The 25,041-nt window shown below is 38.5% G+C and overlaps 1 protein-coding gene across 1 annotated transcript in view; it reads right to left on the reverse strand.

The window, feature by feature from the left end:
* TMC1 (transmembrane channel like 1) overlaps positions 1-25,041 on the reverse strand; it is a 158,507-nt gene that overhangs the window by 52,237 nt on the left and 81,229 nt on the right. Inside the window, exons 8-9 of the mRNA XM_056118790.1 lie at positions 20,924-21,022; positions 1,377-1,519 (exon numbers count right to left, since the gene is read on the reverse strand). Of these exons, the coding sequence (XP_055974765.1) occupies positions 1,377-1,519; positions 20,924-21,022 (242 nt within the window). The remainder of the gene's footprint in view (positions 1-1,376; positions 1,520-20,923; positions 21,023-25,041) is intronic.

Consider the following 25,041-nt stretch of genomic DNA (forward strand, 5'->3'; position numbering starts at 1 on the left):
TAGCATCCTCGAGGTACTGAGTTTGGTCCTCAGCACTGTATGACTCCCAAGCAACTCTGATTCTTCTGAGATCCCCAGAGAATCAAACCATCAAATGCACATTGCCAGGCTAAGCATCCTCAGAGTGACCCCAGCACCACTGAGTGTGTTTTGTAGTTAAAAAAAAGCAAAGAGAGAAAAAACAAACATGTTTTTCCATCAGTTCTGACAAATGGAAGATTAACACAGACACAGTGGTCACAAGCCTCTGTAATATACCTGTGACTGTGCATGTTTATTTATGTGAGTGGGTAACAAGCACTCTAATCTTTAATTCTGCCAAGTCAAAATGATTAAACGTCTCTATATACTTTTGAGGTTTATCAATATGCCTGCATTTTAATAGATAGACAAATTTATGTTTCAGGACTCTGATTACACTCGGAGAGACTATGAATATTTTCAATAGGAGGTCTCTGTTAGGCTTTCTTCAAGTCATGATTAGGTTAATTTAACAGAATAGGTAACATAACTGTGTTGACTTAACAGAACTGTGTTTCCTGGTACAATCAGTAAATTTGACTGGTACAGGATTCACAAAGCTTCACATACGCCCCAAAGAGTTTCCACTAAAGGTGTCTTAGAAACTGAGACAGAGGTCCTTCCCAGCAGTGGAACAAAGTCCAGTGTGTATTGTAGAGCCAAAAAAAGGTTAGGAGAAGTTTCAAGTAGTTCAAGAGACTGACTAAGCTGAAGCATGGGTTCTCCATAGCTCCAACTCTCTGTTAAATTTCTGCAGGATTGTTAAGGAGAAAAATGAACTGAATTTTCATAGGCGTCCCAATGAAATTCTTCTTCATGCTGTTCTAATAGAACCTTCTCAAAGAAAAATCATGATTTCATGTTTGATTGAAATATTCTCACTGAGACTCAATTATTTTTTACTTTCTTACACAGTTGAAATTTGGGGGATGAATGATTTTTCTGTTCTGGGGCGGGGGGAGTAGAATTTTTTAAAATCATTCATCCTATTTGCACTGATTCAGCATTTCTTAAGCCTCTTTGCAGGCAAAAAGTGGGTTTAACAGATGTTTTCCTGTATCACTTGAAACATTATCACACCTAAAAACACAGAAGGCACTTCTTTATAAAATACGCTTATGCACAGAATAGACAAGCGACCAGGCATATGACCCAGTAAGATAATCCAAAGGTCTGCACACATATTCATACCCATTATTTGGGGGCTTCAATATTCTAATTAGTACCAAATGTTAACAGTACATTGCTTACAAACTAAGATGAAGCGGCAGGAGAAAAAAACTAATTTTAGTATCAATTCCTCCATTTGATTCCAAAAGTCATCATTTTCTTCCCAAGAGACCGATAAAACTTACGCTTTAAGGACAACAAGAAAGCTGTATCCAATGCACATGATTCCCACCAGAAAATAGGAGAGTGGCAGCCGGAAATTCAGCCATCCGATTGTCCGTTTATTGTCGTAATAGCCATAAAATAAGACAGAATATTGCGCCAGGCCCTAAAAATCGAACAAGAAAGCTACTTTAGCACATGTAAGGAAGAGCAACTCGGAGAACAAGATTGACTCGTAAGGGGAAAAACAAAGTGACATTCATTTTCAAACTTGGGTGAAGGCTCTGACATGAATTTTTTTTTTTTTCACACAAGAAATGTTTTGGCTGACACAGTGATTGGCAGCTTCTTGGTTTACTTAAAATTCAGGGACTTCTAATGGACCAAATTCTTTAACCAAATATAGGCTTGCTCAGCTGTGGAGCCATTACCATGAAATTCCCATTGACTGAAACATCAAAACACACTTCATGGTGTTATTAGATTCACAAGTTTAAGAGCTTGTGTAATATTAGGAGGAAGGATCTGGAACGTGCTTCTACAAAATGCAGTGGCAGTTTCCATTTCTAGTCGCAATAAGATTGGTTTTCCTTAAGTCACAGAGGTTGAATCACAGCTGACACTTAGCAAAAATGAGGAGCAGGTGAGATGACATTGAAGCAATCTGTACAACCTTCTATTCGTCATGTCTGTTACAGCATTCTCCCAAAATAAGCATGTTCATTCATGCAACTGCATGCATTTTACTTAAAATTGTCAGTGCTGGAATCACCATCTCTCACAAACACCTGAGTACCACTTCTCTCTAAGCAGAATATTGCCAGAATATTGTGAAACAGCTTTTTTTTAAAAAAAAAAATAACAGTCTTTACTTTCCTTTTTTTCTTGTACAATCTGTGATTTTCACTTTCAACATTGAAGCATTGTTTCCATATTACCATATATCATTTCCGCAGCATCGCGCTGACTTCATTTATTTGGCAATAACTTAAAATGACTATGCTTTGTGAAGTAAGAAAATAATAGCTTGCCAATGTGGGATTTCCTCTAGAGATAAAGCAAGTCACTCTTGAATCTTAGAAAAATCCAATTGGCTGCCTTTAACATAATTTATCCCATGCCAGGGGCTTGAAACTGACTACTAAAAAAGAGAAAATATATGGGGAAAAGGGTTATATGAGGAAAAAACAGATGATACATCTGCAAGCTAATTTCCAGAGGAAGAATTAAGTAAGTTAGAAAATTGCAAAGGCCATGCATAGCTCAAATCAGAGAAATCAGAGACCTGTAGAGATAATGGAAATGAGAGTTCTTTTATCTTTTGCAGAAAAGTTAGTTTTTAATATTATGAAGAATGGCTGAGACATAGTACAGCAAGTGGGATGCTTTCCTTGCACACAGTTGACCAGGGTTCAATTCTTGCACCCCACATGGTCCCTACTGTTTGTCAGGAGTGATTCCTGGGTGCAGAGCCAGAAGTAACCCCTGATCACCACCAGATGTAGCCCCCAAACAACAACAGCAACAAACAACAAGAATCCAAAGGAAAAAAAAGTCTAAAAATATTATAAATTTGTAGGCAAAGCCTGGCAAGCTTCCCGTGACGTATTCAATATGCCGAACAGAGTAACACAAGTCTCACAATGGAGACGTTACTGGGCCCACTCAAGCAAATTGATGAACAACAGAAGGATAGTAATACAGATTATAGACGTAAGTAGGGATAGAACTGGAAGAAGAAGAGCAAAACCAAAATGGAAATGATTTCTGACACCCTCTCCCCCTGTACCTGCATTTTCAGCTCCAAAATATCTAAATTCAACACAAAAGAAAGTCAAGGCTACACAAACAGCAGAAATCACAATCAAGGGAAGTAAATGAGCTCATCTCAAGTACACAAGAAAGCAAATCATCATGGATTACCAACAGACCAATACCTAGAAACCATTCCCGGAGAGGCAGGACAGAGAGAATTTCTCCACCCACTGCCAGGACAATTTCTTATTTACATTTGTTTAGCTAAGGTCTCTGTTTTCTCTTAGCTACTTTAAATCTAATCTTGTTCTCTGTGCAGAACCTTCAGATGAGCCCTATTCTTTCAGAACAACAAAAGCAGGACCTGGGACAAGTCAGGCACTTGGCCTCTGTTCTGGTTTAAAGTATTTCTAAAATGATCTTTTTCCTGGGGTTGAGAGATAGTACAGAGACAAGTTCCCAACCAAATTCAATTTCTAACACCACACAGTCTCTAGAGTATCATCAGATGCAGTCCTGCATAGCTTAATCTCTGCCTGCTGAGTCTCTAAAAGCCTCCAATATCACAGGGCTGACTTGGGTATCTCCAGCAAGGTGGTACAGGTAATCTCTGGCACTGCCAAGCCTAATCATCACATCATCAAGTCCTTGAATTAAGATGCAAGGTCGTGAAGAATCACTGGCAAGGGCTCAAGCTCTTAAATCCCTATTGAAAGGCTACTCCTTCAAATTATCTTTTTCTTTTTCAGAGTATAACCTATCATTTCTCCAAACTCCTCTTTTTTTCCCAGCAACAAATGATTTCCTCATTTCCTTGTCATCCTTCTGATACTTGGCAATATTCATCATTAATTTTGCTGAGCACTTAGTATTTACTGGATACCTTCATTTCACAGAATTATTCAAGAATTCCCAAAGAGTTAGGCTTTTGGCTCAGATGACACATACTTATATGCCTGATGCTCTGGGTTGGATTCCAGAATGGAATATCCTGCTCTTAAGCTCTAGATTACCATATAGGGCCCTTGAAACTCTGAGCAGTGACACATCTCACCTGAATAAAAAGATACTTAATAATAGGAATATTTTACTTCACCCTTCATGTTTCCTTCTGCAAGAAGATCCATAAACAATTTTTGCAAGGCCTAATTTGCCCTGGGATGAGAAACTAACATGAGAGCAATGCCTGGATGAAGAAATGTCTAGAAATATCTTCTTAGACAGCTATACTATGATGGAATAGGGGAAGACCTTCATGGTAGAAAGGTCTGACTATGAGACCTACTTGTCCATAAAAAACAATTGCCACATCCTGTTGTCATATTGAATAACTGTGAAAAGCAGATTGTAGATTTCTCATTAAAGTAAGAATTAATTTGTCATAAAACCCAGCAATTCCACTTCTGAGTATCTAGCCCCAGGGCATTAAAAACAATTATTCAAAGAGACATATATGTATCTTTATTCACTGCTTAACTTATCACAAGATCTAAAATATGGAATCAACCTAGGTTTCCAATGAAATACAAGTGGATTATGAAGGTGTAGTATATTTGCCCAATGGAATACTATGCAGCTGCAAAAAAATGACAAAATCTTGCACTTAGCTGCAACTTGGATGGAACTGGGAGATATCTTGTTAAGTGAAATTAGAAAATAAGGAGCTATGTAGGATGAGCTCACTAATCTATGGTATATAAAATAACTGGACAAGGAATGCAAGGTATTAAAGGGGGCATATATAGATCACTCTTGACACCAGAGTATATGATGGAAGACATGGAAGCAGAGAAATTGAGGGGAAAGTAAAAAGAGGCAGGATGGAAAGAAATGGGGACAGGTGTAAAGGGTTTGGGTACATCAGGGGCATAGACAAATAGTATAGCTCTAAGTTCAAACCACAGAATCAACAACATTGAAAGAGGAAGAAACAAACTCTAACAACTAAGTTAAAAGCATACCTGTTTCAAATAAACAGGTTGAGGGATGGGAGGGAGACTGAGGGTACTGGTGGTAACACAGAAAGTTGACACTTGTGGTCATTGTATGCCTAAAATTAAACTATGAATCATTTTGCAAGTCATGGTGCCTTAATACAAATGATTTTTTTTTAAAAAATGCTGCACTCTTTAATATGAACTTTAACAATAAGGAGACAGGCTAATCTCCATTTCTCTTCATTTTTTCTATCATGGCCAGAACAAAGCCTACTTACACATTATATCATGCCAGCAATGAGCCAATAGCTTTTAGTCCTACATGGCTTTACAAATGAATCATCTGAGCCTTGTAAATGTTATAACACCTTGTCAAAGTTGACATAGCTTTTGAGAGTCTGAATTGAAATGAGTCTGTCTGATGCAAAGTCCTATGCTTAACTACAGTAATGGACAGTTTCTCTAGTGTTTTCAAGTATTACCCTGAGTCATTCTGTGCCACTAACACACAAAAATCAGAAATCTACCGACCCCACAGGACCCTTCGATTTCTTGTACTCCTTTTCTGAAAAGATTTCAGAAAGTCTCATTTCCACATCTAAAACCATTATTAACCAAACTTTTTTTTTTCTAATTCATAAGAAGAGTTTTGGAATTCAGAGATACCTACAAAATAACATGGAAAGGAGGAAGAAGATAAACAACAAGCATCTGGTGCTTGTTAGGTTAGCACAGTAGCTACCGGGGCTACTAACTTCTCTGGCACATAGACCACTCAGCATATGTTCAATGGCTGGCACTTCATAAATATTAGATCACAGACAAAGGGGCTAAGATTTCTATTTGGTGGGATGCTGATTATTTTATAGAAATTTCTTCCGTTTGGCTATTATGAAACAAGTATATACATAAAAGAATTGCTATGAGAGAGAGCAGACTTTTAAATATTTTTATCCAATTTGTCTTAAAGAATAGCTTTTAACATGAACCAAAAGGCATAAAAAAGCATGGCTCCCTCTACCCAAAGGGCTCAACGCATATTTCTATTCCCCTAAGATCTCCAATGGCAGACATCTGGAAATGACTAAAATAGCAATGACTCGTAACCTAGCCAAGGTTCTACTCACTTTCCATGTCAGTACACACAGCTCTCCCTGTGGGAACACTCTCCCAGCCCAAAATCTGTGACAGAGGAAACACAGTCAAAGCCAAATTCCAAATGAGCATAGAAAAATCTCTGTCTGCATTTTAGTTCCATGCTTGCATGTCATATAATAAGGTTGATTTTTGTTTAAATGCTACAGCTGGTCACCACCAACACATTTCCCCAATGAAGCGGTATGATTTGAGGCTCGTGCAAGAGTACAGTGGGTACTTGCATATGATTAACATGGGTTTGATCCCTATCAACCCACTTAGTCCTTTTTGTTTGAATGCAGACCCAAGAATAAGCACAGAGCACAATCAGATGTGGCACCAAGGCATGGGAGGGGAGTGTGTTTTGATGATGTGATGGTGAGTAGAAACCAATTCATGTACTGATCTAACTTTTTTCTACAGTTTACTACATTTCGAATACCATATACAAAGATGTTGTAAGACGTAATATTACAGGGCTCCTCAGAGAGCTCTGGATGCAATATATTTTCTTAAGTATTTGTCATCTGGAATTATATCACAACTCTATTCTTTATGGTATTCCTGGACTACAAAAAATATTGTGAAAGACAACACTCTCCTCTGGGCAGTGAATAATTTTATTATCTTTAGAAACTGTTTGAATTAGTAGCTACTGTCAGATCATTATTTGAGAAGAAAAAGCGGATTCAAAAGTGGTGGGAATGGCAAGCTACATTCTCAATAGGTTTGATTCCCACCACCACATATGGTTCTCTGGATGATCACCATGAGTTATTACTGAACACAGAGGCAGGAGGAAGCCCAGAGCACTGTCAAGTACTCTCAATTGGCCTCCTCCACTATCTTAACAGACCAACATCCATATCTCTTAACCACCAGTGACCTCATATGACACCTCTACCTATCACACCTCTCACTGATCACACTTATAATTACTGTCACTTGATGAAGACAGGCAGAGCAGGAAAAGAGCAACAGCCATTCTAATCCTGAAGAGAGGTCCAGGAGTCTAACTACAAAGATTCAACCTCTGCACAGCAAGAGTACATCAAACACATGGAGAAAGCTCTGTAGTAGCCCACCAAGCTCAATGAGTGAAATAATAACGAAGAAGCCTCTACCGTATCAAACAGCTCTGTAAACTCCCCAAGAATGATCTGAGTTACACCATGTTGGGGATATTTAAAGAACTCAATGAAATGATGGCATGATAGTGCCTGAGAACAGATGACTAGTTAAAGAAACTATGACACATCTACACAATGGAATACTATGCAGCAACCAAGAAAAATGATGTCATGAAATTCTTTTATAAATGGATGGACACGGAGAGCATCATGCTGAGCAAAATGAGTCTGAAAGAGAGGGACAGACAAAGAATGATCGCACCCATTTGTGGGAGATAAATAAAACATAGTATAAGATTAATACCCAAAGACAGTAGGAACATGGGGCAGGGGGTTTGGTCCATGATTGGAAAACTGCCTTTAAGTGCTGGATGAGAAGCCATTTGGGACAGAGGAGGACCACTATGACAATAATAGTTGGGAATGATCACTCTGGATAAGAATTACATGATGAAAGTATGTAAAGGGACAAACATGATAGCCACTCGTACTTGTATTGAAAAATTATAATGCCCAAAAGAAGAGAGAGTGAGAAAGAGAAAGAGAGAGAGAAGGAGAGAGGAGAGAAGGAAGAAAAGTGCCTGCCGTAGAGCCAGGCTGTGGAGCGTAGGGAATGGAGGGAAGGAAACTGAGGACATTGGGGGTGGGAAGTGTACAGTGGTGAATGGATGGGTTGTGGAACATTGTATTACGGAAACCCAAACATGACAAAAAGAAACAGAGGGAGGGGTAGGAAGAATTAATGGGTAGCTTAGCAAAACATAACATAGCATTAGTGTGAACATGAGAAAACTACAATGAGAAGTGATTGAAATGAAGAGCATGGTGGTGACTAACCAAGATAAAGGGGGAAGGAGTCAGGAGGAATGGGAAGAGGGGGCTGCTTCACAGTGGGATAGCGCTGGGACTTTGGTGGTCAGGATGTGGTGACACTTTTACACATATAAGGAAGTGAAATAGTATTGTGACCCAATGGTAATTCAATAGAATTTTATTTATAAAAGAAAGGAGTTAACACAAACCTACTTCTGCTTTCTATCTCAGAGAATGACACAATTTTGGTAATCAGGAACCTGGATATTAACATTATTTTCCTAACTTTACTCATGATCTATTGGCAGTGAGTGCTATACACTATAACTTCTGCCTTGTAAAATGATTCTATTAAACCTTTCTCTCCACATCACTGCTACATATAGGCCTCCATGCCCTTCTCTTACCAAGTCAACCCAGGTCTATAAGATATGACAAGAATCTTCTAGTAACTCTGGCTATATTCTGCTTCAAAACTGTATTTGAATTCAGCTTCCAAACTCTTTGTATGCTCTTACACTATGTATGCAACAAAATCTGGCTTTGTAATATCATGGATATTATCACCACTTGTATGATATACTCACTTCACTCTCATCGCTCTTTCTCTCCTTAAATATTGTCTATTCTAAACCATTCATGGATGTTGAGAGAATGGCATGATCTTAAAAGTTCCCGTGCTATTGTACACACTGATCTCTCTGTGTGAAGTACTATTCCAGCTCCCCCATCCCATCCAGAGCCTTTTCTCCTAAGCCAGGGACATGCTTAAGTTAAGCATTTACCGACTTCTAAATCAGAGTTCGTTTTCATGGGAAGTAAATGGGTAAATGGTCATCACACCTTTCTCTTGATAGCTCCTTCAAGTTCGAGGAGCACTGCTAGACAGAACATTCTTTCAGCCTCTGTCACTTTGCTCACTCAGGCCCAGGAGATATATGGCGACTGATCTGATCAGTAAATTTGGAATTAATTGAATTAACTTGTCCAAATATAACTCCCTTCCTCTAAAAACAAACAAACAAACACTTTCCCTAAGGTGACTAATTTGGAGTTTCATATTAGCAAAACCATTTGGTTAATAGAACCATACTTGCCCACTACTTTGATGAATATGGACTTTGGGGTCAAATTTTCTCTGCTCCAACAAAACATTGAGAACTCAGATGCCTATTACATACATTGTCAAGACATTTTTTTTGTTTGCACACCTGGTTACACAATAAGACCCCTGTGAATAGGGCTTATACATTACTGAAAATGACCCCACCAAAATTAAGAGCTGAATTCAAAATTTTAGAAATTCAGGAGGCAAGTCTAGGCAGGAATAGTTATCTGTCCTTAGATTTCTGAAAGAAGGATCTAAATGTTCATGTAGGTTTGCAGATAAGGTAGTATGCGGGCAGACCGTAAGGGAATTTATACATCTTTCTGGAGCCTACTGATCTGCAACCTGCCCTTTGTAAAAATATGCTTCCTTTATTCATTGTCTATTAAGCTGCTTCTTACAACCATGCAGTTTTCGGGGATAAGAGTTCACATATTCCAACTGGCCAGATTTTGCTAATAAAACTCTTTCTCAACTGGTCCATTTGTTTCTCAATTGATTCATCCTTGAGTGGCTGCAAAACTTGGTTTGAGGCCATGTTAGATTGACTTTGTATTTATAGCACCTAACATTAAGGTTGTGTTTGAAAAATGACTGAATGAACAGAGAAAGTACTTCTAGTGTCATTAAAATCCTTTGATTAAACTTGTTCAAAAGGCAATGCAAAGCCTCCATATCTATTTTTCTGTTACTACTCATTTTACTTCTTCTTCTTCTTGTTGTTGTTGTTGTTGAAGGTGGGAGTTCTCTCAAGCAGTGCTCTATGGTCCCCTCTTAGAAATTCCCAGACAACTGGACCATAAGTTCATAACGAGGGCTCAGAATACAGTGCTGCTCAGGTCTCCAATGCTAAGGATTAAGTGGCCACCTTAGTGGCCTCCAAAGCTACACCCAGAAATGCTTGGGGGGCCATGTGGTACTGGTGATGAAACCAATATCAGCAGATATCAACACAGGCAAGGCAAGAGCACTGATCCCTGTGCTATATCCTCAGCACACTGCTACCCATTTTAATAAAAAGGCAAGTTGTTTTAGACAAAACCACCAAAAAAAAGTGTTGAGATTTAATGACACAAATCACACAAAAAAGTATATGAAGACACCAAAGATGACAATTTTTAACCAAATTTTATTCAAATTGCTAGAACAATCTCAGTATAATACATCAAACTGCTCTGTATGATTCTTTTCTTGTACTGGGGGAAAATTGTTTGATTTCACAAAGTAATGATTAAAAGCATTATGTTGAATAAGGTTAGGTAATATTTTGTTGACCACTATACTTGCAAATACACCTACTATTATATAGTCTTGCAAAATGAAACATAGTGAACTCATACATGAAAACATGGGTCCTGTCCTCTAGACAGTTTAAATTGTTTAAGAACTACTTTTTGAACAAACATAAGTGTTTTATTTTAACAATTTTAGCTTAGAAAATTTTTGTTGGCATAAGTCTATATTTTATTTAAAATTCAAAATTCAAAAATATACCCACTTCTAGTATAATTTATAAGAAAATAGTCTCCAGGAGATATGAGACAGTAAAATATAAAAAATAAATTTGTGTGAATTGCTTTCAAATTTTTGTAAATTTAAATTAACTGCCACAAGAGAGGTACGAACTAGCAGTGATGAGACATGTGGGGCCTCACGGGATGAGGGGGTAGAACCAGTTCTTCTCCCCGTCCTGACTAGACCCCTAGTTGCCACCCATGAATGGCTCCTCCTGCTCCTGAACGGCCATGATCTCAGAGGCACCCAAATCAATCTTGGAACCTAGTAGCTTCTGCAGAAATCCCTCCGGACTTAGCACTGTAGCACTGTCTTCCCCTTGTTCATTGATTTGCTCAAGCAGGCCCAGTAACATCTCCATTGTGAGACTTGTTGTTACTGTGTTAGGCATATCAAATATGTCACGGGTAGCTTGCCAGGCTTTGCCATGCGGGCGAGATACTTTAGGTAGCTTGCCAGGCTCTCCAAGAGGGGTGAAGGAATCAAACCTGGGCCGACCACGTCAGCCACATGCAAGGAAAACGCCCTACCCACTGTGCTATCGCTCCTCCGGATTTAATTACTATGATATCAGAAATCCAAAATCACGCAGCCACTGGGACCGCATGACATCATAAGCTCTTCATAATCAGCAATAGAAAACAAATGATCTAATGATGCCTTTCCGTCAGGTCTGATTGTTGGGGAAAAATTCCAAATACTAATGGTGGGTCTTCTGTCGAAAAATCGAATGAAATCAAACTAGAGAGAAAGTAAAGGAAAAATCATCTGCCACACAGGCAGGGGGAGAGGTGGGATGGGGGATATACTGGGATTCTTGGTGGTGGAATATGTGCACTGGTGAAGGGATGGGTGTTTGATCATTGTATGACCGAGACTTAAACCTGAAAACTTTGAAACTGTTCTCATGGTGATTTGATTAAATAAATAAATAAATAAATAAAATCTTTAAAATAAATAAACTGTCACAGCATATGTAGAAGACTCATAATTTGGTGTTTCTTATTTTTAAATATAATTTAATAAATTTCATGAAATTTCAATCTAACTCAATAGCTTAATCTATAAGGTTGGCAACGAATATGTATTTATTTATTTACCAATTTATTTATGTTGAGGTAAAATTGATTTAAAGAGTATAAATATTCATATCTTTTAGGGGGATACCATCTGCAGCACTAAATTGCCAATATCCCTCTATCATAGTTCACTGAACCCTATTAGCTCACCCCTCCATCCTGCAATCAGAGTCTAAGGGTTTGTTGTTATTGTTGAATATTGTCCATTTCCTTGCTTTGTATCGTCATATATATCATATAAGGGAGATCACTTAATATTTGCCTTTTTTCTTCCAACTTATTTAACTTAGAATGAATGTACACAACTCCACCTACAATTTGTATTCACAGCATTAGTGAAAGAGATTTTTCCATTGTATACACAGGATCACCAGAACTTACTGTTTCTGACTTTTGATTTTAATATAAACCATTCTCACTGGTGTGAGGTGATATCTCTTCATCAGATTTACATTTCTGTGATATTAGATAAAAATAATCTTTTTCTCTCATGTGCCTAATTACCATCAAAGTATCTTTTTTGGAAAAGTGACTTTTCAGTTCTACTCTAATTTTGTTTCTTTTAATTTTTTTTTCTTTTTGGGCCACATCCTGAGATGCACAGAGGTTACTCCTGGCTCATGCACTCAGGAATTACTCCTGGCGGTGCTCAGGGGGCCATCTGGGATGCTGGGAATCAAACCCGGTCAACCGCGTGTAAGGCAAACCCCCTACCCACTGTGCTATCGCTCTAGCCCCTCTTAATATTTTTGATGGAGCAGTTTGTTTTGCTGTTTTTGGATATTATACCTTTTTTGGCTGTATGATGCTTTATATTTTCTTTAATTGGCATGGTATATTGCTTTTCATGCCACTTCATATTCTAAATTTTAGTTTTACAATCCTTAATTAGATTTCTTGAACAAGACAGTTTTCTTCCACCATGGGGTCTTTGCTCTAGTCTTTATGAACTAGGATGCCTCTTCCTTTCCTCAACTTGGGAACTTGTAATGACTTCAAAGCTCAATTCAAAAGGTTACTTTTTCAGAAGCAGCTTTTGTGTTACCCCGAACCCAACTCATAGACCATGAATCAGACCAGGGATCCTTCTACAGCCGAATAATGCAGTATTCCTTTCTTTTATAATAGCAGAATTGAAATTACATTTGTAATTTTATTGCACTACAAGATATACATTTCTAATGGCAGAGATCTCTTGAAACTTGCTCACCTTTGTTTAACTTCTTAAATCTTGCAATTACTCATTAAATATTCACAACAGTAAATGAAAAATTATTTCTATAATCACATTTCGGGGAAGGATACTGCTTTAGTTGCTTAAGTATAGCATTAGGGATTATACATATTCTAATTTCTTTTCTTCTATTTATTTTGTCCTTTATTTGCCAAAGAAAAGTTTGTCTTTGATTTGGTCATTATAGTTTGAGGGAAATTTTGAAAATTGAAATTTGTTACTGAATTAAAAAACAAACAAACACGAGACTGGGCAAATAGTACAGTGAGTAAGGCATTTGACTTGCATGCAGCTGAGCCAGGTTTGATCCCTGGCATCTCATATGGTCCTCTGAGTACTGCCAGAAGTAATTTCTGAGTGGAGAACCAGGAGTAATACCAGGTGAGGCCCCAAAGCAAACAAATTAAAACAAACAACAAAAACAAGCAAACAGGGGCTGGAGCGATAGCACAATGGGTAGGGCACTTGCCTTGCATGTGGCCAACCCGAGTTCAATTCCCAGCATCCCATATGGTCCCCTGAGCACCGCCAGGAGTAATTCCTGAGTGCATGAGCCAGGAGTCACCACTGTGAATTGATGGGTGTGACCCAAAAAAAAAAAAAAAGCAAACAATATGAATGCAGATCCTAAAAACTCAACTCCCCACAGTGAGGGGGAAAAAGATATCAATAGGGGTTGGGTGTTGTGGGTCAAAGGAAGACATTTGTCTTCCATGTGTGCAGACCTGGTTTCAAATTTAGCACCAAAAGGAAAACAAGGGATGACAATAAAGATTACAAAAGATGCACAGATTTCTCCCATTACACACTTTAGGTGTGTCATAAATAAATTCAGGAATAGGTAATTAAGAAGCCTAAGAAGGATAAACACAGGATGACATCACTTATGTGTAGTATTTAAAGCAACTGGTTAAGGAAATACAATGGTTTAAGGCGGGGGGGGCATAGAGGGTGTCCAGATCACCCTTGGTCCCAAAGTATAGGGATTTGCTCAAGCAGGCCCAGTAACATTGTGAGACTTGTTGTAACTGTGTTTGGCATATCTAATACATCAGGGGTAGCTTTCCAGGCTTTATTGTGCAGAAGAGATACTCCTGGTAGCTTGCTGGGCTCTCAGAGAGGGGCAGAAAATTCGAAGGCAGAAGAATCGAATTTGGGTCCACCGGTTTGGTAGCGTGCAAGGCAAATGCCCTACCCTCTGTGCTATCAGTGATTTAATTAAATAAATATATATAAACAATAAAATATCCTTGGAAGAAAAAAATATGTCATTCCATGTGTGAATCACAAAAACATCTTTCTTAAATGTGGTCAGCATAATAAGAGACACAGGACTGAATAGAACTAAGATAAGTCTAAGAGATAAAACTTGGACTTTGGAAAATCATTACTAAAAAGAGTTGAAGTCGTAAAAAAAAAAAAAGAACTAAACTGCTGTTTGCTATCATGCAGTATGACTGTGACATTCACTTCTGAGGACAGACCTCATGGATGAGATGTGTCAAAAGTGAGTACAGCAGAGTTTGGATGCCAGAGTTCAGGAGGATCAGCATAAAACAATGCAGTATTAAAATCAGTCACACCTCAGCTTTGGTTCCAGTGATTCTAGAGTCTCCTAATTATTTTATAGTCTTCCACAAAACTGCTAGTTTCTTTGAATCCAAATTTACTCAGCTTTAAAATATATTGTTAAATTTTATTTTATTTGTGCTTCATATTTGTGTTATATATACTGCACTGCTCTGCACTGTCCTCCCATTGTTCATCTATTTGCTCGAGTGAGTCCAGTAATGTCTCCATTGTGAGACTTGATAGCACAGCGATAAGGCATTTGCCTTGCATGTGGCCAACCTGGCCAATCTGAGTTCAGTTCCTCCTGAATTTGATTCCTCTGCCCCTCTCGGAGAGCCCTGCAAGCTACTGAGAGTATCTCGCCTGCACAGCAAAGCATGGCAAGCTCCCTGTGACGTATTCGATATGCCAAACATAGTAACAAAAAATTCTATATACTTTATTATTGTGTAAGTTTTATGATTACATATATATGAGTGTGTCTCTATATATTTAACAAAATTATAGCTTAGTTCTTCTCTCCTGCTTTTCTAGGATTCCCTTAACTTCCACATCCATGAGTACCTTAAGAAAAGAGGAAGCAAAGTTGAATTACCATGTATTAATATGTAACTATAAGATGCACTCATACTAGAAATTAAAATGTATTTTCCTTTATTCACAATTGTTTTCCCATTTTATCTCACCATCTGATATCAGCTAAAGATCCTTTCAAATTCTGCCTCAGTTTCCTAACCTGTTTTCTTAAAGCTATTTTCTCTTCTTTTTTATAAATCCTACATCATTCTTATGTTTCCATGAGTAACATTATACTATTCTAACCTTGTTTTAAATAATACTGTTCTTGAGCGTCTAATTCATAGATAATTCCTTCACCTTTTCCTATTTTAATTTATTAAATGTTTTATTTTATATAATATTTAAAATTTTTAAATTTGCCTTTAAAATTATACATTTAATTATATATTAAAATTATATATTTCAAGCATCTAAATTTTATATTTAAATTTTATTTAAAATTAAATAGTTTAAAATGCTTTATAAAATATTTCATTAAATAAATTTGAATCAGAAAAATGGCACTTTGCAAATGGCAACTTTGCAAAACTATCGGATTAATTGTCCCTGAATATGAATGGTATTATCTACTGTTAATTTAAGGGAGGCCTGGAGCACAGTGGGTAGGGTGTTTGCCTTGCACATGGCCAACCCAGGTTTGATTCCTTCACCCCTCTCGGAGAGCCCAGCAAGCTACCGAGAATATCCTGCCCACATGGCAAAGCCTGGCAAGCTACCAGTGATGTATTCGATATGCCAGAAACAGTAACAACAAGTCTCACAATGGAGACATTACTGGTACCCGCTCGAGCAAATCGATGAACAATGGGAGAACAGTGCTAACAGTTCTAATTTAAGAAAAATTGGACGAGTTGTTACATAGTCTTACATGGCATTGTACAAATTTCCAAGTAGAGGGATGGGTTCTCCGGGTAAAGTTCCGAGGTTTCAACCTGGAACTATACTGTGAGAAAAGTATTTCCTCACCATCCTCCCCTTACCTCCACCCCAGAGGTTTCTGCTCCTCCCTGTTCTGTAGGCTCCCCTGCCACAAGAGGTCATGCTTCCATCCATATTCGACTGCTTTCATTCTTCTTTAATAAACTTTTTATTCTTCTTTAATAAACTTGGCTAAACTGGCCTATTAACCATCTTAGAATCCCAGAGCACAATTAGACTATTCAGTCACTAGTCACTCTGCATCTTTGATCTCTTTAAAATACAAGATCTGAGTTTTCAGGGATCTCAAGGTCACTGGCTTCCTCCAGGATGCCGTGATGGATGGAATCTTGGACTGCCCACTTAAGTAATAAAAAAAATAAGCTGTTCTGTGAAGCATAGAACAGAGGATCAAGTTAAGAATTTAGGAGATTATAAATACCGAATAAGCCATTCCATTTTAGAAGTGAATCTGGGAATCATACATTTATTACAAAAGATAAAATTTGGATTTGAATTGCTTTGTGTCTTCTTGTGAAGTATAAATATGTATATATATAATATCATATATATGCATATGTATTTAAATAAAGACCAAGGAGAAGACAGAAAGATTTGGAGCACATGGTTTTTAATTAAATAACTTTGAATTTGATCCCTGGTGCTATACTTTATCCCTAGCACCAAAGGTATAACCTTTTAGCAGTCCTAAGTACCACCTGAAATAGCCCCAAAACAGATATATATATACATATATACATTATATATGTAAACTAATTAAGTTAGTCTATATTTGAGAAATAGAAAAAATTTGTTGGAAATCATGATGGATATGTTATGTAGAAACACAAAGAACAATAGAATAAGAGCCATTATTACCATTAGACCTAAACTTTTTTTCCCTCTAAATGTCCATAGTTTCATAATGGGGTTTTGAACTATATGATCTTTATGGACACTTTCACTTATAAAACTTATTTTTGTGATAAATTCAAATAATTGAGTGGTCAAAGAATGCAAAAAATAATAGGAAAGGTTAAAAGTGAAAAATACCAATTCAGAGACTTTCTTTTTTTTCTTGACCTTAAACTATTCTATCATTGTCTTAAAATTGCTTTTAGACAGGCTAATATTATATGGAGAATGAATATGACAGGGTGCTCTAGGTTCTGTCTTCCTCCATCTATCTATAATAGTATTTTATCACACTCAACAAGAAAGGTGTGTGTCAAAGGAAATAATCAAAATTTTGGTGAGTCAGTTATTAAACCCTTTACCTGAGCTGAATCTTATATTTCTCTCATACATGCTCCTTCCATCCTCTAGCAAGTCTGGACTTTCTCAAAGGATGAAATTCTTTTGCATAGTCAATAGACATTTCTCAAAAACATTTTGAGTTGCAAGATTTATGAAGGCTTAAGCTGCAGGAATAGTAACTGCTTCCTCAGTGGTCCTAAGTACCTCTAGCTTTTTCAGTTTGATCTTGTACACTACATTATATACCAGTTGTGTAAGTATCTTTCTTCTACTCTATTTCTGGAGGTTAAGAATTATGACATGGGGACATGGTGCCACCAACAGGACAACCTGTACATGTGGGGCGAGTGCATCAGCATCCTGATGGTGCCTTCAGGCTTCCTGATACCCCCAAATTGCTGCTGTTCTTTGGGCAGACCTGAACAACTTGGGACCAAGTCTACCAGGAAATTAAATAGCCAAAAGCTAGGTATGTGGGAGTCACACTCACAAACCACCTCTGGCTCAGCTATACAAGCACGTTTATTAGCCTTATTTCAGAGATCCATAGATAAATCTCAAAAGAGATCAGAGCCGCAGTTAAGCTCAGACCCACACATGACTGAAGAGACTGAAATAACTGAGATGGGGTTGGGTTGGCCTGGTGGCCCTCCCGAGCAGAGCTCCCTGCAGCCACTTGCTTCCTCAAACCAAAATCGCCACCTGACTCCACCATCTCAGGATGGGCTTCACCAAAATATAATCTGCTGAAAACTCTGGCATGCAGGTTTTGTGACTGAAATTTCCAGGTCTTCTCAGAGTTGGGGTGGGCTACATCCCCCCCAATTCCCAATACACATGGAAGCACTGGCAGTCACCCCCACGAACCAACTCCAGCGCCACCCTGTAAGCTTTACTACCGGTCTTGCTTCAGAGACCCCTAAATAAATTTCAAAAGAGATCAAAAGCCTCATATAAGCTCAGACCCATGCATGGCTGAACAGACCGGAGTAAACTGGAGGGGAGCAGGTTGGTCTGTGCCCGTCCAAGCAGAGCCCCTGGCAGCCACTTGTTTTCACAATCCAAAATCACCACCATACCCCCAGCCTGACTCTACCGTGGACTTCACCAAGATATAATCTGCTGAAAATTTTGTAATGTGAATTTTAGCACAATAAAAGCCCTGGCCAAGAGACACAGCAGCAAGTCCTAGAAGACACCATAGCGCCAGAGATCTCTCTGGTCCCCATACTGAGCCAATTTCACCAGGACACCCCAGATGGAGCAGATACAGTTTCCCTGCCTACTCCAGATGGAATCCCAGTGACCAAGAGCTTCCACAAGCAAGCTCCCCCCACCCATTCCCGGTATGCAGGTTCCAGGACTAAATCTCTAAGCTGCATGGTGGCAGAGAAACTGGGCTGTCCCTCCTCGGGTCCCCACACTAAATCTCTAAGCTACATGGTGGCAGAGGAACTGAGCTGTCCCTCCTCGGTTCCCCACCCACCCAGCAGACTGGCTGTCACACCCACAATTTGCCTCTTGGTGCCATCTTAGCGCACCCACTGCTCTGATCCAAAGACTCCTAATTGAATCCCAAAAATGGATTAGTGCCATACAGAGATGTCTCTAGAACCCAACCATTTACAATCTAGAAATTTACATTTACAATCAAGGCCACATGAGCTCTCATGATATTCAAAATGAAAAAAAAAATATTATCTGGCATCTGCCCCTGGCAGGTAGACTTGAATGATGGTGTAAAAATTCGAGTAAAACATAAGGCCCAACCAAAATTAGAGAGTATTGGAGAAATCATCTGCCGTAGAGGCAGGGTGAAGACTGGGATTTGGGGGTTGGGGGGGACACTGGGAATATTGATGGTAGAAAATGTGTACTGGTGGAGGGTGTTCCATCATTATATGGCAGAATCTCAAACATGAAGTCTTTGTGACTCTATCTTACAGTGATATAATAAAATATTTTTAAAAAGTAACGTGGAGTTCATGCCCAATTCAATCAGCTTAATCAATAGCTGAACAAATAGCAGTGCTCCTACACTATTTTTAAAAAATAAAAATAAAGAATTAGGACACGTTCATCTTTTTAAAGTTTGAAATTGTTGTATTTAAAAATTATTGTTGAATTAAACTGACAGTGGTGCCTAAAAGATTTCAAACGCCACAAAGTGGAGATTGTCTCTAGGGTTTATATTCTGTGACTTGCTTTGTTTATCTGAAGTATGAGAACTTTAGGGTGAAATTTTGAATTCTGTACAGATAAATGAAATTCTATGATTCTTATCTCTATGCTCTACAAGTTCTTTCACTTACTAAGGATAACATTTAACAAGATCCTTTAGTCCTCTACAGGTTAAGGATTATATTAAAGGTCTCAGAGGAAATGTAGCAAATGGGATCTGCTCTTTAGACAGCTCCCAACACATTGTGAGGTTGATAGAATCAAGAGCATTTGTTAAATATTCTTACTTGTATCGACACTGTGAAAACAAAGACTTGCTTTTCTTCCTTCATAGCTCCAATACACCAGAAATATTGCTTACGTTTGATTCTTTCAAAAGTTTCTTGAATTCTTCATCCTCCAATCTCCACCTTACTGCTGTGTCATCCTCTACATTTTTCAATCTCTAATCTGTTTCTAATCAGCTCAATGTTCTTAAAAAAATATATGGAATTAAATGACCTTTCCATGCACAGCAATGAGTCCCTGCCAAAATAGTATCCCTACTCAGCATAGGCCAAATATTAACAATCACTTTACTACTACAATGAAGTACAATTTAGTGCTACAGTTTGTTTGTGTGCCACATTAAAGTGTTAGCATTCTGGGGCTGGAGTGATAGCACAGCGAGTAGGGCATTGGCCTTGCATGTGGCCGACCCAGGTTCGATTCCCAGCATCCCATATAATCCCCCGAGTACTGTCAGGAGTAATTCCTGAGTGCATGTGCCAGGAGTAACCCCTGTACATCACCGGGTTTGACCAAAAAAGCAAAATAAATAAATAAATAAATAAATAGTAAATAAAGTGTTAGCTTTTTAGCATTAGTCAGAAGTTAGAATTCAGTATTTTTAACACTTAATGGCTTTATTTCTATTGTCCACTCAGTAGTGGTTAAAAGTGGTCACTTACTAAACAAGTTACTTGTTTAGGAAGTCTACTTGTTTAGGAAGTGAAGAGTTCAATATGAAATACCAAGATCTTAATTCCCTATTACTCCAACAAAATTAAAAAATACGTTTGCAAAAAAATAAGATTTGCAAACTTTTTGATAAGTAAATTTACTTCCAATCTTTGAATTATCAGCTCCGTTTCATTCAATAACGTGAACAAACCATATTCCATTCAGTAAACGATATAATCATACCTAAAACCTATTTATTTTTTTTCCATCCCCCCCTTTGATTTATCTTTCTTTTTTTTTCTTTTTCAAACGATTTAAGATTTCTCATTTAACCTCAGAGGAGAAGGTCAAGTGGTGTCAGAAGATACAGTCAAATCTATTTTATTAACACACAGGTTTTTCTAGACACTTACATTGAAGTCGTACAACACACCAAAATTTGCTGCAGATGCTTCTTCGGCTCTGGGAACGGTTTTCCTAGGTAAACTGCCATACGGTAAACCCCAGAGGTACTATGTAAAAAAGCAATGAAAATAGTTAACAATTGGAAATAAAGTCTGAGCTACAGATGTGACTGCAGATGGTCTTGTTCCTATAATTGTTTTATGGGAACTCTTTGGGTATCCAGTTGGGGTCCCATTTTCTGGGAACTGACTGTCAGGTTAAGAGCTAAGAACTAAAGTGAGAGGCTGGAGCAATATTTCAGCTAGTAGGGTATTTGCCTTGCACGCAGCTGACCCAGGTTCAATTCCCAATTCCCAGCATCCCATTTGGTACCCTGAGCACCGCCAGCAGTAATTCCTGAGCACAAAGCCAGAAGTAACCCCTGTGCATCGCCAGGTGTGACCTCCCCCTGAAAGAAAAGAAAGAAAGAAAGAAAGAAAGAAAGAAAGAAAGAAAGAAAGAAAGAAAGAAAGAAAGAAAGAACTGAGGTGAGTGCTAGGAAACAACATTCTGAATTAAATGGACAAAGCACCAATGGTTGGGTCAACCAAGCTGTCCAGAAGACTTGCTGATAATCCAAATTACCTACCATCTTCTTCAAACTCCTATCATTTAACAGAGGAGACAGGCAGCACTACCCTCGGCTGAATATGAAAATGCCCCTGGAGGGTGGGAGGAGAGAGAGATTATCTCCTTATGTCAAAAAAGAGATCACTTAAAAAAAATCCATAGTTTGAGGATGTCAACAAGATTATGCATCATCATTATGATCATGACTTTACCACCAATTTATCTTTATTGCCCTGATCTGTGCCACCAAATTGGAGAGAAGCTATTAGGGGTGGAGTCAGCCAGTGAGTGTCAAGATTAATTCAAAGAACTGGAACAGTACCCTCACCCCCGTGCCAAATAGCAGGCATGAGCTTGTTAAGCAGATGCAGCTGTTTCTATAAGAAGTGATTTTTTTCCTGGCACTGGAGGTTGGGTATTAATGTGGTCAGAAGTCTGGATGCAGAGTTTTAGTAGTAAAAAGTTGGAAAGCAGCCTCTTTGCCTTTCTACCACACAAAACTGGCTGGCTTCCATGGAGTCCCTGTTATCCCTCTGGAATCCTGGGACAGAATTGGACCAGAGCAGAACAAGAACCAGAACATAAAAGACCAGGACAGAACGAAGACGAAATGGAACAGACAGGATGAATCAGACGTTGGGTCCTATCCATGCTATCTCCCCTCAAAGATGAGAGCAAAAGCAGACAGTGAAAATTTGGTCTCAGCATTGCCTAGCAACATAGGAAATTTGGGCCCAATTGGCATATTGAGCATAGGAAAGCTGAGTGAGGCCACTGAGATCAGAGTGGCACTTAGAAACGTTGCTTGTGCAGGAAGCGGGTGGTTCTGAAAGTTACCACACTTCCTCTTTGGTTCTTTTGCTGAACTTGGTAGTCAATAGCAAGAAAACAGGATGTCCCTCAGCACATAAAACACACTAAAAGAACCCAACAACCAATATTCTTCCTAATATTCTTTTTACTTACAAATATTTTCAATTTTTATTCTGTGTTGTACAAGTACTATAGCGACAGTATTAGGTTTTCTACATTAATGAAAAAGTTCAAAGAAATCAAGCAAGTTTTACTTGTTTGTGTTTTAGTCTTTTGCTTTCATTTGATTGTGTTTTTCATATTACTAATGTTAATGGTATAAAATGAATTAAATCAAGAAAGCATGATTTTTTAAAATTCACTAGACTATCTAATACTTTTATTTGTAATTTTTTAGACAAAGCATAATTTTAACCTCTCTTCTTGAACATTTCCATCCATCTCTAATAAGTCATTGAAAACTATTAGAATAAGTCATTGAAAATTATTACTGGTAATGTTGGAATAAATAATATATTTTACTTAACTGCTAATCTAATCCAGGCTGGAGTGATAGCACAGTGGGTAAGGGCACTAGCCTTGCACATGGCTGACCTGGATTCGATTCCTCCGTCCCTCTTCGAGAGCCTGGCAAGCTACTCATGGTGTATTCGATACGCCAAAAACAGTAACAACAAGTCTCACAATGAAGACGTTACTGGTGCCCGCTCGAGCCAATCGATGAACAACGGGAGGACAGTGCTACAATGCTACAGTTCTAATGGAACACATATTAGCTCTCTCCTGCATATTAGGCATCTACAATTTCTTAAGAATAAGCTGCATAGTTCATTGCCTTCACAAGGAGGCAGCAGTGAGGATGGAGTGGAGGAAGTAAATACACAGAATAAAATTCTATTTATAACCTGTATCTGACATTGGGCTGGAGCAATAGCACAGCGGTAGGGCGTTTGCCTTGCACGCAGCCAACACGGCCGACCCGAGTTCGATTCCTCCGCCCCTCTCGGAGAGCCCGGCAAGCTACAGAGAGTATCCCACCCGCACGGCAGAGCCTGGCAAGCTCCCCATGACGTATTCGATATGCCAAACACAGTAACAACAAAGTCTCCAATGGAGACGTTACTGGGCCCGCTCGAGCAAATATGACATTAAAGAATATCATGGTGGCTGTTGATGGGGTTTCAAGTTTTCTTAAAGAAATAAGCAAAAGTAAAGCCAGGACCAAGCTGAAAGAAACTAAATTCATGTATTCTATTGCATTTCCTAAAGGTCTATAATTAAGAAATGAACGACACAGAGTTTCTAAACTCTATGAGAAATACAGATTTCAGTCTTCCAAGACTCGAACAGTCATAAAATTCCCAAATTATCTCAGCGTTTAAAAAAACTAATGGATCAGGGTGGAAAAATAGAATTATGTAGAATCATAATCCTTATCCTAGATCAGCTTAAAAAAAAAAGAAATCACTCTGAGATGTGAAATAAGTCTAATAAGAATTTCATGAGTCTATTTTCACATTCTTAGATAGGATGAAGAAAACTTGTCAATAATCTACCTTATGAATTTGTATTGGGGTTCAGTAAGTAAAAGAAGAGATTTGTACTATTAGAAGTCCTTGCACTATTAAACGTTATTCACTGGTGGGGGCTCTGAATCTTCTGAGCATCATTCAGGAGGTTCAATAAAATGAAATAAAATTTAAAAATGCATTAGTCTGCACATAACTATTGGTACTATTATTATTATATAGTGAGAAGGCTAGACACAAATGGACACTGATGCTCAATAATAATGTTAAACAATTAACCCATTTCCTGGATTTCTGCAAAAACACTGGGTCTGGGAGGTTGGCAATGCTCAACAGAGCAAATGGAATTTGAAACTCCAGCTGGTAACCAAAAAGACCCTTTTATTTGCTTGTCACCAGTACTACTGAGCTTGAGCTGTGTTGCATCTCCGTAAATTCTCATCAAACATCAGATCCTGTTGGTCAGTTATTACTGAGAGAGGACCAAAGTCCCCTACATACTTCTTGGGATCTCCACCCCAAAGATTCTTCCTAAGTTAAAAAAAGACAGGATGGCTTTGCATCCAAAGAAGTCAGAATCACTTAACTTCATATGGGTTGATGTGCTTCTTAATCTTATTTCTTCAACTATTTTCCCCAAAATCAACTCATGGTTTTTCTTCTTCACTCTGGACCCAGTATTTGTTTGGGTTCTTTCTGTATTAGGGGAGTGGGAGGATACTCTTCAAGCAGTGCTCTGGGGGCTGGTGGTCACTCCCAACAGTGCTAGGTTAACCGTGCTGGACAATTCTGTGAAAGAGGCCATCAGGGCAACTTCAGAAGCACTCAGGGACCCATATGGCCACATTCAGAAGAGACCAAGGAACTATGTGGTTTGGCGCACTGAACTCAAAGACTCAAACATACAAGACATATGCTCCAGACCTTTGAATCATTGCCCCAGCCCTGACTGTCAGTTTACTCTTATCTTTGATTTTGGCCCCGAAAGAACCCATCTACAGTGTGTGCATTTGTGTATTATTTCACTGACTATATTGGAAATGTTTTTGTCAGTTGTATGCTGCTTTAACATATTTGAAGTATACTGAGCGCTGGAGCGATAGCACAGTGGTAGGGCGTTTGCCTTGCACGCAGCCAACATGGCCGACCCGAGTTCGATTCCTCCGCCCCTCTCG

Source organism: Sorex fumeus, unplaced genomic scaffold (assembly GCF_029834395.1).
Source record: "Sorex fumeus unplaced genomic scaffold, SorFum_2.1 ptg000038l, whole genome shotgun sequence".
NCBI lineage: Eukaryota > Metazoa > Chordata > Mammalia > Eulipotyphla > Soricidae > Sorex > Sorex fumeus.